The 14,616-nt window shown below is 42.1% G+C and overlaps 1 protein-coding gene and 1 pseudogene across 2 annotated transcripts in view; both read right to left on the reverse strand.

Annotated features, from left to right (window-relative positions):
- The window catches only part of Ccdc175 (coiled-coil domain containing 175), a 76,483-nt gene that overhangs the window by 17,693 nt on the left and 44,174 nt on the right, over positions 1-14,616 (reverse strand). For both annotated transcript variants that reach the window (XM_085830439.1, XM_085830440.1), the window contains 3 exons: positions 10,657-10,728; positions 8,693-8,828; positions 7,731-7,862 (listed from right to left, as the gene is read on the reverse strand). In XM_085830439.1, coding sequence (XP_085686565.1) covers positions 7,731-7,862; positions 8,693-8,828; positions 10,657-10,728 — 340 coding nt within the window. The remainder of the gene's footprint in view (positions 1-7,730; positions 7,863-8,692; positions 8,829-10,656; positions 10,729-14,616) is intronic.
- Positions 2,148-3,238, reverse strand: LOC147001255 (uncharacterized; annotated as a pseudogene).

Consider the following 14,616-nt stretch of genomic DNA (forward strand, 5'->3'; position numbering starts at 1 on the left):
GGCCTTCCTCAGTGGACTATATATGACCTGGGATATGCAGACTAAACAACCCTCTCCTGGACAGGCTGTTTATAGTCAGTGTTTCATCAAAGCAATAGAAACCTAACTAAAATATTCATCAAATTTCTGTTTTATTTAGTTCCAAATGGAATAATCATTTCTCTTAGAAAATTAGAGTAGATTTATAAATGGTCATTAAAGCAGAAACAATCAGCTGATACTTGATATCTACCTCTCTTCCTTCAATGACTCGAAAACTGAGTTATAACTGGGCACTTGGCTTCCTTCTGGAGTATGGCTTCCCTTGGATGTGGGTGTGTCTATAAATAGAAGCTGTGGGTGCTGCTTCTAGCCTCTGCCTTCAACAGAAATGGCCCTTTCATCCTTTCCCTGGCTGGATATGGGTAAGGATGGAAGTCATCATTTGAACTTTCATGTCAGCTTTGTGCTGAAGTGCCAAAGATCTCCTACCAGCCCTGTGCTCTTACCATGACCTGAACCAGGAATGAGACACGAAAGTCTACTTTGCTTCCATTAAAAGGACACATAAATGGTCTTAGTCCTGGTACTATTGCTGTGAAGAGACAGAATGACTATGACAACTCTTATGAAGGAAAGCATTCAGTTGGAGCTGGCTTACAGAGGTGTAGTCCATTATTGTTAATGGTGGGAAGCATGGTGGCATGCAGGCAGACACGGTGCTGGAGAAGGAGCAGAGAGTTCTACATCCAGATTGACAGACAGCAGGAAGAGAGAGAGAGAGAGAGAGAGAGACACTGGGCCTGGCTTGAGCATTTGAACCTCAAAGCCCACCCCCAGTGACATGCTTCCTCCAACAAGGCCACACCTCCTCCAACAAGGCCACACCTCCTAATGCTGCCACTTCCAAGTGACCATGCATTCAAATCTATGAGCCCATGGGGGTCATTCCTTGTCAAACCACCACATAACACTCCCACATCAAGACTAATGCACAGAGCTTTCTTCTTGTCCCTTCCTCATCTTTCTTAAGGATTAACCTCCCACTGAAATCTATAATTTTGTTTGTTTGTTTGTTTGTTGGGGCTTTTAAAGAAAGCCCAATCTCACATATCCTAGGTTACTTCAAACATGTGATCTGCTATTTCAAGCTTACTTATTTTTATTGATTAACTGCACAGTACATTTAGCCTAGAATGCACCAACCCTCCCTTGAGTACTCCTAGGTCCCAAGTAGAGGCAAAGGTCACACCTGCAAGGGTGCTTGCCAGAAACACATCAACAGCTAGACACAATGCCTTTCCCCAATGCAGAAACAGCCATTGGTGTCTTCTTGGGATTCACTGAGTTGCAGTTCTCACTGACCTATGTTAAAATGAGATAAGCTCACAGCTTGCAGGTCACTGAAGGGGACATGCCCTCTACTTGGGTGCTCCACTGATGATCCTCACAGTACCCAGTGAGAGCATCCTTATTATAAGCAATGTTGCAAGATAATACTTTGGATATCTCACCTTTCCAGGCTAGTGGGGGACAAGAAACCCAGTTTACCTAACATCGGTTTTCAGTATAAAGGAGAGAGGGTGATTAACTCTTTAGTGTACATCTTGTTTCTCTATCTCTTTGATACAGCATCTTGCTCACAGCTTAGATGTTTCCACACAAATTACCATTAGAATGTTTTTGAAAAAAAAATCCAGAAAAACAAATATGTGTATGGTTTTATAATTTAAAAGATATCATAACAAGGAAGCAGAAATGATTATCTCCAGGTCTTAGCACTGAGCAGGGTAAGGCACTCAACTTTGTATTATCTGTATTGTCTGTTTTGAAAAAGGGCAACAGGCACACACACATGTATGTTCATTCATCTCCATGGTCTGTGTAGGGCATCGTCACAAGAAACCACGCACTTGTTTTGTGTTTGTAATGCCTGTGGGTCCCAGGTACAGCACAAGTTGGGGAAGTTGTTGCTTTGTTTGTCAGACCAAGGTGTTGGCATGGGATGGCCAATGAGGACTGAATCATCTTCTAGCTTTATTCTGAAGCATCTCTGATTCCTGAGCCAAGTGGTTATTCAGCTCAGCAATGCTTAGCTCTGACTTCCCCTGAAGGTCCCACCTCCTGAAATTGGAGCCACTTCCCTGTATTGAAGATATTCAGAGCGTTTAATGAGTACGGATTTTCTGGTGTCTAATGTGATGGGACTTCTGACTGAAAGCCTTTCTACACTCACTACACTGATAAGGCTTTTGACCCGTGTGTATTCTCAGATGCAGGGCCAGGGTTGAGAACTGAGAATAGGCCTTCCCACATTCGTGACAGCCACAGGGTTTCTCACCCGTATGGCTCCTCACATGCCCCGTTAGAGATGAACTCTGAGAGAAGGCTTTCCCACATACATTGCACTCATGAGGCTTATCGCCTGAATGGATTCTTACATACACAATAAGTGATGTTGGCTGCGAGAAGGCTTCCCACATACATTGCATTCATACGGCTTCTCTCCAGTGTGAATGCTTTGATGATTTATCAGGTACTTTTTTTGTGGCCAAAAGCTGTTCCACATTCGTTACACTTAAAGGGTTTCTCATCAATATGAATTATCTCATGCTCAGTAAGATTTGATTTGCTGCTAAAGGTTTTCCCACACTCTTTACACATGAAGGGCTTCTCTCCTGTGTGAGTTCTCTGATGTCTGATGAGGCTTGACTTCTGTATGAGCACTCCCCCCACAGTCTTTCCACTCAAAAGGTTTTCTCTTCAGTGTGAATTCTCTGATGGATAAGCCAGTTTTCCTTCTGGCTAAAGGATTTTCCACAATCATTGTACTCGATTAGCTTCTCTCCAGTGTGAGTGTTCTGATTTTTTTTTTAATTAGGTATTTTCCTCATTTACATTTCCAATACTATCGAAAAAGTCCCCAATACACTCCCCCCCACTCCCCTACCCACCCACTCCCACTTTTTGGCCCTGGCGTTCCCCTGTACTGGGGCATATAAAGTTTGCAAGTCCACTGCAAGTCCATCATCTTTCCAGTGATGGCCGACTAGGCCATCTTTTGATACATATGCAGCTAGAATATACTGTGTCTGGCTAAAGGCTTTCCCACACTTGTTACACTCAGAAGTTTTCTCTCTACTATGGAAATGCTTGTGCTCTGTAAGATTTCATTTATGGCTGAAGAGTTTCCCACATACCTTACAGGCAAAGAGGCTTCTCCCCCACTTAAAGTTCTCTGCCGACTGAGGTGTGACATCTGAATGGAAGTCTCATCTCGTCTCATTCACAGTGTTTCTCTCCAGCAGGAGAGTTTGACTCGGGATCTTTCCACATTTCTTACAGTTTTTAAGGCTTCTTCCTGCGTCTGCCTGCTCACTCAAATGCAGAGCAAGGAGAATGTTCAAGAGACCTGTGTCAGAACAAACCTTTCTTCCCAGGGCAAGTCTTACTGACAGTCAATGTTATTTTTGCAAAGGTCGCTTGTTTTCCTCCAGCAGTGCCGAGAGCGCTGTCATCTGCCTAAGGACTTTTCAGTATTTCGGAGACAGACACAGGGCTTCCTCTCAGCCTGACTTCTCTGTTCAGGGAGACAGGACACTTAAGTAAATGTTTCCCACCTTTGGGAAAGTCAGAGGCTTGTCCCCTGGCCTGTGCACTCCACTAACAAACTGCAGGCATTTCCACACTGGACTCTGCTTATGAGACATTTTTACCAGGAGTAGACTACGGTAGAGGATTTCCAAACTGTATAAAGCAGACGGTCCTTTCTCATACAACTTTCTGTTAAAATCTAAAATATGTTTTAAGCTCAATGTTTTAAGCTTTGAAGAATGTTTTGCCTTTAAAAAAAAAATCGGGGTTGGGGATTTAGCTCAGTGGTAGAGCGCTTGTCTAGCCAGCGCAAGGACCTGGGGTTTGGTCCTCAGCTCTGGGAAAAAAAAAAAATTGAAGTCTGTTCTCCCAGATGTCAGTGTTGCTCTAAGTGCTTGTCATTCTTCAGCTGCTTTTCCTACTTCGGCACAATGTGGACCTGATGGCTGTGCTGACCCTCGGACAAAGACCAAAAACGTCCACTTTTTGCCCTGCGTCTGCGCATTCCCTCTTTTTAATACCTTTGGGTATTTTTCTGACTGGGTCTATGTGAAACCTCGTTTCTCCCTCACGTTGTTACAGAAACTTCCTAGTTAATTTCTTGAATTTAACTTTGTTTTACTGAATTCTGCTTAATGGAACGATTTGTGTGATCTTACTTAAATAAAAACCAGCTCATTTTAGAATTGTTCTTGTGACTTCTAAGCCCAGGGAGAACAAAAGGAAAAAAAAATACAAGTCTGTTAATGTGTTAATGTATGACAGACTCCCACCCAAGGGAGTGAGCTACCATGTTATGCGGAGTGGTTAGCTGAACCTCAAATGGCTGGTCCCTACAGGGTTTTCATCAGCTCTTTCTAATATTCTGCTCTTGTAGGGAACAATTCTCAGTCAATGACTGTTCCAGGGCATAGCTCAAGAGTATAGCCATTTCAGCTCAGGAACACTCTCCTATTGGCTAATTTATTTAGAGCCCTCCCCCCCACCCCCACACATACACTGAAACTTGGTCAAGTTATGTAATGGCTAAATGGCTTCTGCTGCTCAAGGCTTTCATGGAAATCACTCTAAGAAACCTTGGTGATCCTCATGTACTGTCAGCCTCTGCACTCCGGAGAGGACTCCACCGCTCTTAGAATGCTGGGTCATTCATTTAGCAACATCTAACACTTTCTCTTCAGATAGGGACCATCCTACCATAGGGCCTCTGGGTCTGTCTACATGTCCTGTGTCTGGTGACAACTGCAGACATCCTTGGCCCCATGAAAGCTGGATTATTCTCTAAGTTACTTACAATAACACTCAAGGGGGATACCGTGTTTCCAGTCTGTCCCATGTCCCTGCTTGATTTATCTTTGTAGTGCTTATTACTCTCACAGTCTGCTACACCTGTTCTTCCATCTTGTTGTGTATGGCCTCTCCTCTCTGTGGTTTAAAAAAAATACGAATTCGATTATTTTTAACTGCGCACATGAGTATGTGCCTCTGTAGGGGTGTGTTCATGAGCACTGTTGTGCATGGAGGCAAGGGATGTTAGATCCTCTGAAGCTGGAGTCCAGTTAGTCATTAGCCCTGATGTGAGTGCTGGGAATTGAACTCTAGTCCTCTGAAGTAGCAGCATGTTCTCTTAACCACTGAGCCATTTCTCTGGGTTCCTCTCTGGAGTATCCAATGTGTTTTTCAGCATCCAGAAGAATGCCCAGGTGCTTGGGGATGCTACAGCCAATGGAAGGATGTCACTTGGGTGGGGATGTGCCACCAAATAAGGATGCTTTCCACCTTGTGCCTTCTCTGCTGTTTTTCAGATGTGTCTCTGTTTCCTGAGCTCTGCCCATTTCTATCTCACTGCAAGCTGTTTTGTGGCCATTGTTTCTGACATGTCCTCCAAGCTCTCGCAGTTTTCCATATTGATGACCTGTCTTTGCATCTATGTTAAATTACATTTTAAATTCATAAAGAAATGTTTGATCACACTTTTTAAAAAAGTCCCATTTGTCTCCTTCTTTCCTTCTTTCCTTCTTTCCTTCCTTCTTTCCTTCCTTCTTTCCTTCCTTCCTCCCTTCCTTCCTTCCTCCCTTCCTCCCTCCCTCCCTTCCTTCCTCCCTCCCTCCCTCCCTCTCTCTCCCCCTCCCTCCCTCCCTCCCTCCCTCCCTCCCTCCCTCCCTCCCTCCCTCCCTCCCTCCCTCCCTCCCTCCCTCCCTCCCTTCCTTCCTTCCTTCCTTCCTTCTTTCCTTCCTTCCTTCCACCAGAAGAGTGCATCTTATTCCATTACTGATGGTTGTGAGCCACCATGTGGTTGCTCGGAATTGAACTCAGGACCTCTAGAAGAGCAGTCAGTGCTCTTAACCGCTGAGCCGTCTCTCTAGCCCCCACTGTCTCCCTCTTTCAATTGTTTTCCTCAGAACATCTTGTTTGGATGGTGTGTCTGCTTAATCTTCAGTCTTCATATTAGAAAGAACTGGCTATGTTTAGAATGGGCAAGATGGAAGGGTTTCCATGTGGTAGGATGGGGTTGAGGGGAAGTGAGTTCAGACCACAGGGAAATTTTATGCTGACATTTGAGAGCGCTCTACTGCCTTGATACTGTGAGACTCTCTTTGGCACAGCCGAGACTCCTCTGTGAAGTTCATCAGTTTGAGGAAAGCATTGAGTAGGGCGTCAGCTCGATAGACTGTGGTCACTTTGGGTTGTGATCCCCGTGATTGTCCCTGAGTAACACTAGTCATCCTCCCATGTTAGCAAGTGTTACATTTGGATAGGAGCTGCCACCCACAGCTTTAGTGTTGAAGGCTTAGTTTCCCAGTGGGCAGTGCTACTGCTGTGGGTGGGGCTTGAGAGGAGCTGGAAGGCAGAGCAGTAGATGGGTGTAGCTGGAGGGAGCAGGTGATGGATGAGCGGGCCCTTCACTGGTGTCTCACCCGGCCTCTTCCTGCCCATCTTTCTTTTTGCATTCTAGCCATGAGGACGTATTCGACTTTGTTCTCCGCAGGCTCTTGAGGCCATGTTATTCTGCCTCATCACAAGCTTATAACAATGGAATAAGCCATGGACTTGAACTTCTGAAACCATAAGCATTTATTATTATTATTATTATTATTTCTTTCTTTTAAGTCCTTCTCTTATGTATTCACCACAGTAAAGGAAAGCTAATTAATATATTTCTGGTAGTTTGAATGAAAATGTCCCCCCAAGTCTTGGGCTTCTGAGTCCTTGGTCCCCAGTGTGTGGTGTGAATTGAGAGGTTTAGGGATAGCTTTCTTCAGGAAGTTTATCACTGGGGCAGGCTTTGAGAACTTAACTTAGCCTTGCCCTTCTTTCTGCTTGTTCTTTCTGCTTCCTGCTTGTGGCTGAGAGGTCGTCTCTCAACTCCCTGCCTCTGTGCTCCCACCTCTCACTGGTTGCCACGCCTTCCCCCAGAATGGAGTCCCCCCCCCTTCCCAGGAATTGAGAGCTAATTAAACTTTCCTTTTATAAATTACCACAGTCATGGTATTTTATCACAGCAATAGAAAAATAAATAAAATAATATCCAACCCACTGTAAATTAAAAGTAAAACAAATGTCAGTGTAGTATGTAGAGCTTCGCCAACAGTTAGAAAGCAGGTCCACCACAGTTTGGAGGAAAGTTACATCTGTCTTGAGAATCATATATGTGCCCTTACCTGGATGGGAGGGGTGGGGTGGGGAGGCAGTCTAGGGGCGTGTGTGCAGTCAGTCTACAGAGTCTGGAAGCCTGGATGTGTTCAATGTCTGTTGTCTCCACTTTCTTTAATATCTCTTAGTTTACCCTGGGTTAGCTTTTGAAAATTCTTAAGGGGTTCTGAGATCTCCTCTCCGACCTGTTCCTTGCTTTATCGGGACAGCTCCCACCGACTTTCTAAACAACTGCCCCCTCCTAGCAGGGAGTATTGTCTGTTGCTTGGCAACATTTGAAGTACATGTGGGTGGGTTTTGTTTTGCTTTTAACTCAGAAAAAAAAAAGTATCCTATTTGTTTCTTTTTCAGAAAAAGGAGAAACATGTGAAATGGACTGTGGTCTTGCCTTGGTTCATAGCTGAAGGTTTAGTTTACATTTACACGACCATGGCCACACACAGTGTCTCTCCTTCCCTCACAGAATCCTCCAAAAGCATCCACACACACAAACCAACGCTTACCTCATAGGTGCCTAGTTCTTCGATTAACTTTTTTTCTTTTTTGACATAGTCCTTCTGGTCTTGGGCTAGCTGCTCCTTAAGTGTTTCAATTAGGTGCACAAAATGATTGATCTCCTTCTTTCTACGCTTTGTCTAGTCAGAGGGAAATGGGATCTGTCATCGCTTGTGTTGTGGTTAGTTTTACACAGCTAGGCGTGGTGGCGCACGCCTTTAATCCCAGCACTCGGGAGGCAGAGACAGATGGATTTCTGAGTTCGAGGCCAGCCTGGTCTACAAAGTGAGTGCCAGGACAGCCAGGGCTACACAGAGAAACCCTGTCTCGAAAAAACAAACAAACAAAAAAACAAAAAACAAAGTTTTACATTTCTAAATGGCCTGGTAAACTGTGGGATGTCTCAGCAGGCAGTGAGGAGGGTGACCTTTTTCCTCCAGGGCTTAGTTGACCACCAAATTATATCTAAAGGGATTACCGGCTGTATCCAAAGGGTAAGCATGGGAGTGGTGAAGGATGCTTGGGAAGCAAGGACCTGCTTCCATGCCTCAAAGACACACACCTAGAGCACTAGTACTTCATGTCCTTAATCTCCTGGATCAGCTAGATGGTTTCACAGGTAGGCACTCTTGTCCCCATGCCTGGTGACTTGAGTTTTATTTCTGGGACTTAAATGGTGGAAGGAGAAAACCAATCCCTTGAAGTCGTCCTCTACCCTTCGCTCCAGCATATGTTTATACACACATAAATAAATAAATCTAATAAAATAAAAAGATCTAAACATCTCCAGTTAACACACACTAAGTGGATAGATCTCTGAAGAAAGGAAAAAAAAATCCACTCTAACCATCAAATCAGGAGAAAGGAAAATATCTTTTAGTAAAATAAGGTTTACTTAAGTATTGAAATGGGTGTGACTCATTTCTGTGTAGGGGATTAGCATAATTCTAAACACTTTCGGCTCCCTTACCTCTTCGAGCAACCGAAGGCGCTTTTGCTCTGCAATCTCAATTTGAATTATAATTTTTTTCAAGGACAGCTTTATCTTCTGTAGCCAATGTGCGTGTCTTTTTCTCGTACAGAATATTCTCCACTGATTTATGACACTAGAGATGGGAACAGAATAGAATGACCATTAATTTTATCGGCACAGTGGTTTCCCCAAAACACAAAGCAAAACCAGTCCAACCACAATTTTACAGCGACACGTGGGCTGTCAAGCGAACTACACCGTAGATGCTAACTGAGTCAGAAGGCAGAATGAGTGCTGCCTCCGCACTGTAAGCACTGTCCGAGTGAGTGGTGCGTCTGATGCCCAACAGCACAGTGCAGAAACCACACTGGGAGGAAGGAAACAAGGCAGTTTCCAGGGAAGGCAGAGAAGGGAGGGGCATGGGCAGAAATAGTCATGGAACCGCCCAAAGTGCAAATGAGAAACTTCAAGGTTTTAGATTCTCAAACTTTTCTCTCTACCACAGCTGTATCTTTGAAGAATGGTATAGATGTACAATTTGAATTTTATAAATTATAACATTAATAGTAACAATATTAAAAAATATATCTAAGGGCTAGGGAGTGATTACTGGGTACATTGATCTACATACTTTTGATGGAGGGGACCACCGTCATTACCAGCTTCACTGTGGGAGTAATGAGAAGAGATTAACCAAGCCACTGTTAGGACTACTAAGGAAGAGTGGCCCACATGAAAGTCTGTGACCCTAACTATTGTTCCTCATATTACCCTTACTATAAATTGGCACAGAAGTCTGGATGGACAGCAAACATTGTACCAATAATGGCAATCTTAATCTTTGATGATTTCCCTCAATTGAGATGGAAAACTCTGGGTTTTTTTGTTTGTTTCATTTTCAATGAAAAACCAAAACCGTCAGAGACCATCCCGTGAGAAAGCGAGCCCTTCACAATCTCCCTGACAGGCCAAATGGCCTCGTGCTAAGAGCTGGTTAACACCCCCCTCCTCCCTATTCCCTTCCTGGCACCTGAAGCTGTAAAAGCTGAATTATAGTCCCCTCTTCCCTATCTCTTCCTGAACCCCCATGCCATCCAAGGACATGAGTTACACCTGAGCCCGGCCTGACACCCAAGGCTGTTAAGGAGGATCTATGTTCCGGAGATAAGATGCAGAGTGCCCGCTGCCTGGCACGTGACTTCGGACCCCATGTCAGCAGATGCCCACTTCTTTGTTCTTTGTAAAATTCCCCCTCGACCCCTCCCATTCCCCACGATGTATGCTTTAAAACTAGGCACCTCAGCTTAATAAATGAGACCTTGATAGGTACCATCTTCTTGGTCTCCTGCTCTTCTTCCCCTTCCTCCCATTTCCTTCCAAGTTTGCAGTCCCCCTCGCACCCACGAATAAGTGAATCCCGCGGGATGGGATACAAAACAACAACAACAACAACCACCACCACCAAGCTCCAAAACAATCTAATTAACACATCTAGATCAGAGTGAATTTATATATAATTTAACATAGGATAGTAATTCTCTTTATTTAAAAGGTTCATTTATTTATTTTACGTATGCGAGTACACTATAGGTGTACAGATGGTTGTGAGCTTTCATGTGGTTGTTGGGAATTGAATTTTTAGGACCTCTGCTCACTTCAGTCGGCCCCTCTCTTGACCCCTCTCACTCCAGTCGGCTCAGTCTCTGCTTGCTCTGGCCCAAAGATTTATTTATTATTATACATAGTACACTGTAGCTGTCTTCAGATGCACCAGAAGAGGGCATCAGATCTCATTACAGGTGATTGTGAGCCACCATGTGGTTGCTGGGAATTGAACTCAGGACCTTTGGAAGAGCAGTCAGTGAGTCCGCTGAGCCATCTCGCCAGCCCCAGGATATTAATTCTATTGGAATTATTTGTAACATATACTACTGACACAAACACACATATACACACATTACCATCTCTGAATTTCTCTTTGCCGATTACCAGACATGATTTCTATTTGTCTTCCATATGCTTCCCGTGATGCTCTGAAAACAAGAAGTACACATATATTGAATTTTATATTTGTAGTTTTCAAATACATTAGAAAGTATTTCTTAAAATGAGTATGGCTAATTGTAAAACAACTAAAAGTTTTAGTGGCCGTCTTATAGCAGGGCATTGGAATTACTCCTATAAGCCTTGGGTTTAATATCCAAGGATGGAACGGCAGAGTCTAGGAAAGCAACAGCACACAGGTTCTGTGAGGCTAACAGTGAATAGGGAGGATTGTGGATGGCAAGAATGGAGGTGAGGTTGTATCAAGGAAAGGGTATAGTCATTTGCAAAGGTCATAGAAAGTCAGAACCCTAACACGACACAGTCAGTAAGGCTTGCTGCCCAGGGACCATGACGGGAGCAAACAATAGGACCACAGGAGGGAGGGATCAAGATCAACATGCTCTTGAGGAACTCTGCATTCTTGACAGTTCTAACTTTGTACAATACAGAACACAAAACCATGAGACAAGTTCTTGAACTAAGGGAAGGTCTTAAGTCTGTGAGGCTTTCTTGTGATAGGCAGAAAGATATGCAAAGATTCCATCACAGCAGCAGAAATCTATGCTTCTATTTGCCTTCCAGTACTGGGCTTGGTACAGAAATGAATCAAAAACCACTTATTTAAAAGGCTACTTTGTGTCTTTTCAAAGACAGAAATACTCATAAATGAACCATAAAGTTAAATGCTGGTTGTTACGTAAGTGTTTGAAGACCAGAAATACAAATGACAATAATCAAGATGCAATTAAGTCAACCAGAAACAACTGTGCCTAGGTTTCTAGTCTATTTGAAATGATTTAATAGTCTGCTAGATCCCTAAGTTTGTTCACAATTTCACCTCTCTTTAATGAGTTTGTTGCCTACACATAAAACATGTTCCACAAATGATCTGAACCAATTTAAAATAAGATAAAGATAACATGGAATACCCAAGTGTGTAGCAACATTCAGTTAAAACATTTGATTCTGAACTTCTTAATAAGCAGAGCAATCACTGATCAAAAGGGCTGGGTATGTGACACAGTACTCCTTTAATCCTAGCACTCAGGAGGCAGCAGGGATGATACGTCTTTGTGAGTTCATGGGCAGCCTGGTCTACAGCATAAGTTCAGGATCCCCAGGGCTACATGGTAAGATACTGTCTCAAAAAAAAAAAACAACCCAAAACTATAACTAATAATGTTTCCATTATTCATGAGAAAATAAAATCTGATTGAACATAATTCAGTTTTCCTGCTCTTTCATAGAAGTTCATAGTTTCTGTCTAAAACTAATATAATGAAAATAGATGTTTATGTGGTTGCGTATTTATACAGAGACAACCGTGCAGGGAAGCTACCCTTCGTGTCTGTGCTGAGTAAAATATGAGAATGATAAAACAGATATGGCAAAGTGGTAACATTCTGAGAAATTCATGAAAGTATATGGGGTTTATTTACATATTTTAAAGTACTTACTGTTGACCTTAAACTATGTCCAAATAAAGATACAAAGTTCACCTGTATAAGATGTGGTTCCTTAATCTTTTCTCCAATGACACAGTATTAACTGATCACACAAGGACTGGCCTTTTCTGTTTCCTGTTTTACGGCTTTTTTTGAAGTTGAAATTTTTAACTTACCTTCTTCCACTTACGCAGCTATTTTGACCATGTTAAAGGGCAAGCCATTTTAAAAACAAAATTATTTCAATATGTGTGTGCGTGTGTGTGTGTGTGTCTGTGTGTGCACGTGCTGGTGTATGTGTGTGTGTGTATTACTTTGATCATATTTATCTCCCTTAGATCTCTTTTCTCCCTCCTTTTAGTGGTCCTCTATCCCTCAAATAGTTTCCTTAGTATGTATGTATATATATATATATATATATATATATATATATATATATATTTAGTTAGAAATCTAGATTCTACAAGAAAAACAAAAAGCATGTGAGTTTGTCTTTGAGTCTGTTTTATTTGATCTATCCAAGCTGCAAATGACACAATCTACATATTCATTAGGTTGAAAAACAATAGATAATTCCATTGTTTACAAATATCACTTTTTTTTATCCATTCATCTATTGATGTCTATCCCTAACTTGCCAACTGTGAAGATAGGTGTTCAAGGACCTCTATGTATGCTTTCAGGTTTCTTAGGGTATATGCCTAAGAGTGCTATCTATGTAGTGGCTTGTTAGTGCCTTTTTAATAAGCGTGTTACAGTTTTCCTCTTAACTCAGCTACTTCCCAAATAATTGAGACTGGACTATTATATTTAACATGCTTTAAAGGCACAACAACTGAGTAGTATTGCTCAATTTTAATACTCTAAACTAATCTGGCTACCTCCCAGCCAAAGTCCCTGATATACTGTATTTAATGGTTTTTCTATCCTCCAGCTGTTTTTCTCATGATGTCTCAGGGACTCTCTTCTCCGTGGCTAGTCCCCACTTCCTCTCTCTTCCGCCCTTTTGTCTTGTTGGAAGGAAGTCCTGACCTATTCTTTCCCCTGCACAGTCATTGGCTGGTCAGCTTTTATTGACAAATCAGAGACTAAATGGGGAGCAATGTTTACACAACATTAAGACAGGAGATACTTAGAATAAAGATTGCAACCAGATACAGCGGCACAGAAATTAGCATTTGAATTACACAGTGCACAATAACATTATGCTTACATCTCCTCCTCTTAACATTGGATAAAGTATTCTATTATCTATTCTATTTTGGTGAGTTTAAAGTTCTGTACCTAAATCAAATTTCTATCATAACTCACACAAACCTAAAAAACATTTTCTTAAATCCTACATAACTTAGGTTTAGTTGTGAGGCTGTAACTGTCTAGTTGTCAACCCCACCAGAGACCTGAGAAAGAATAAATATTACCTGAGTATGTAGGAAGTGCTGTCAAGCAGCTTCCAAAACTATTGAAATGATAGAGACAGTTGGCTGCCTGGGCAGTCCCCCAGAATTCACTCTGTGTCATGGTGCATCCATCGTCGTCAGCCTCCTGGTCTAGAATAACTGGCAGACATTTTTTGTGAAGCAGAAATTATGAAGGACTTGCATACCGTGTCCTTGCGAAGCTGGGCAGTCAACCTCCCTACATTGTCTGTTCAGTTTGTACAGTATTCTGTCTGTAGTGGGAGCAAGGGCATTCTCTTGCCCAGTGGCTATCTTGCCACAATGAAGCAAACTCCATAAGGAGGTTCTCTGATGCTCATCATTGAAGTGGAATGAGGGTTCTGCCAGGAGCAGACCTGCCTCATTGTCAAAAGAAGCTTAATAAAATATACTTAAATATCATATTCTGTTGATCTCTGAGGTTCTGAAGACTATTTATCCATCTATCTATCCACAATACATCTGAATTGTTTGTTTCTAGCTATTTACTAGTTCTGTTCAATCTAGGAAACATGTTTTTCATAATTAACTGAATTAGTATCTAACATGACCATAAGTTTGATTGTCTCACTGGTATTAGCAGCTGTCAAGGACTAGAACTCAACATTGTGTTTTTAAATGAATTGCATAAGCACAATATCTTAGCACGTAGCAAAATTTAATCTTAAATCTGTATTAGTATACAAAGCTCTGTACCAGTTTAATTAAATATAACCTTAATTTGTATCAATATACAAAGATCTATACCAAGGTTAAGTCGTACAGTAGTTTTATGTTTAGGCTTTGTTTGTTTGTTTATTTTAAGGAACTCCATACTGATTTCCTTAGAGGCTACACTGATGTAGCCATCAATAGTGTGTAAATGTCCCTTTCTCTACACATTGTGCCCATAATTTTCTTTCTTGATGGTAGATTCTTAGTGAAGTGAAATGGAGTGACTAGTTTTTCATTTGCATTTCCTTTATTGGCAAGGATGGTGGACAGTTTACAA

Source organism: Mus caroli, unplaced genomic scaffold (genome assembly GCF_978045245.1).
Source record: "Mus caroli unplaced genomic scaffold, Mus_caroli_1 scaffold_14, whole genome shotgun sequence".
Lineage (NCBI taxonomy): Eukaryota > Metazoa > Chordata > Mammalia > Rodentia > Muridae > Mus > Mus caroli.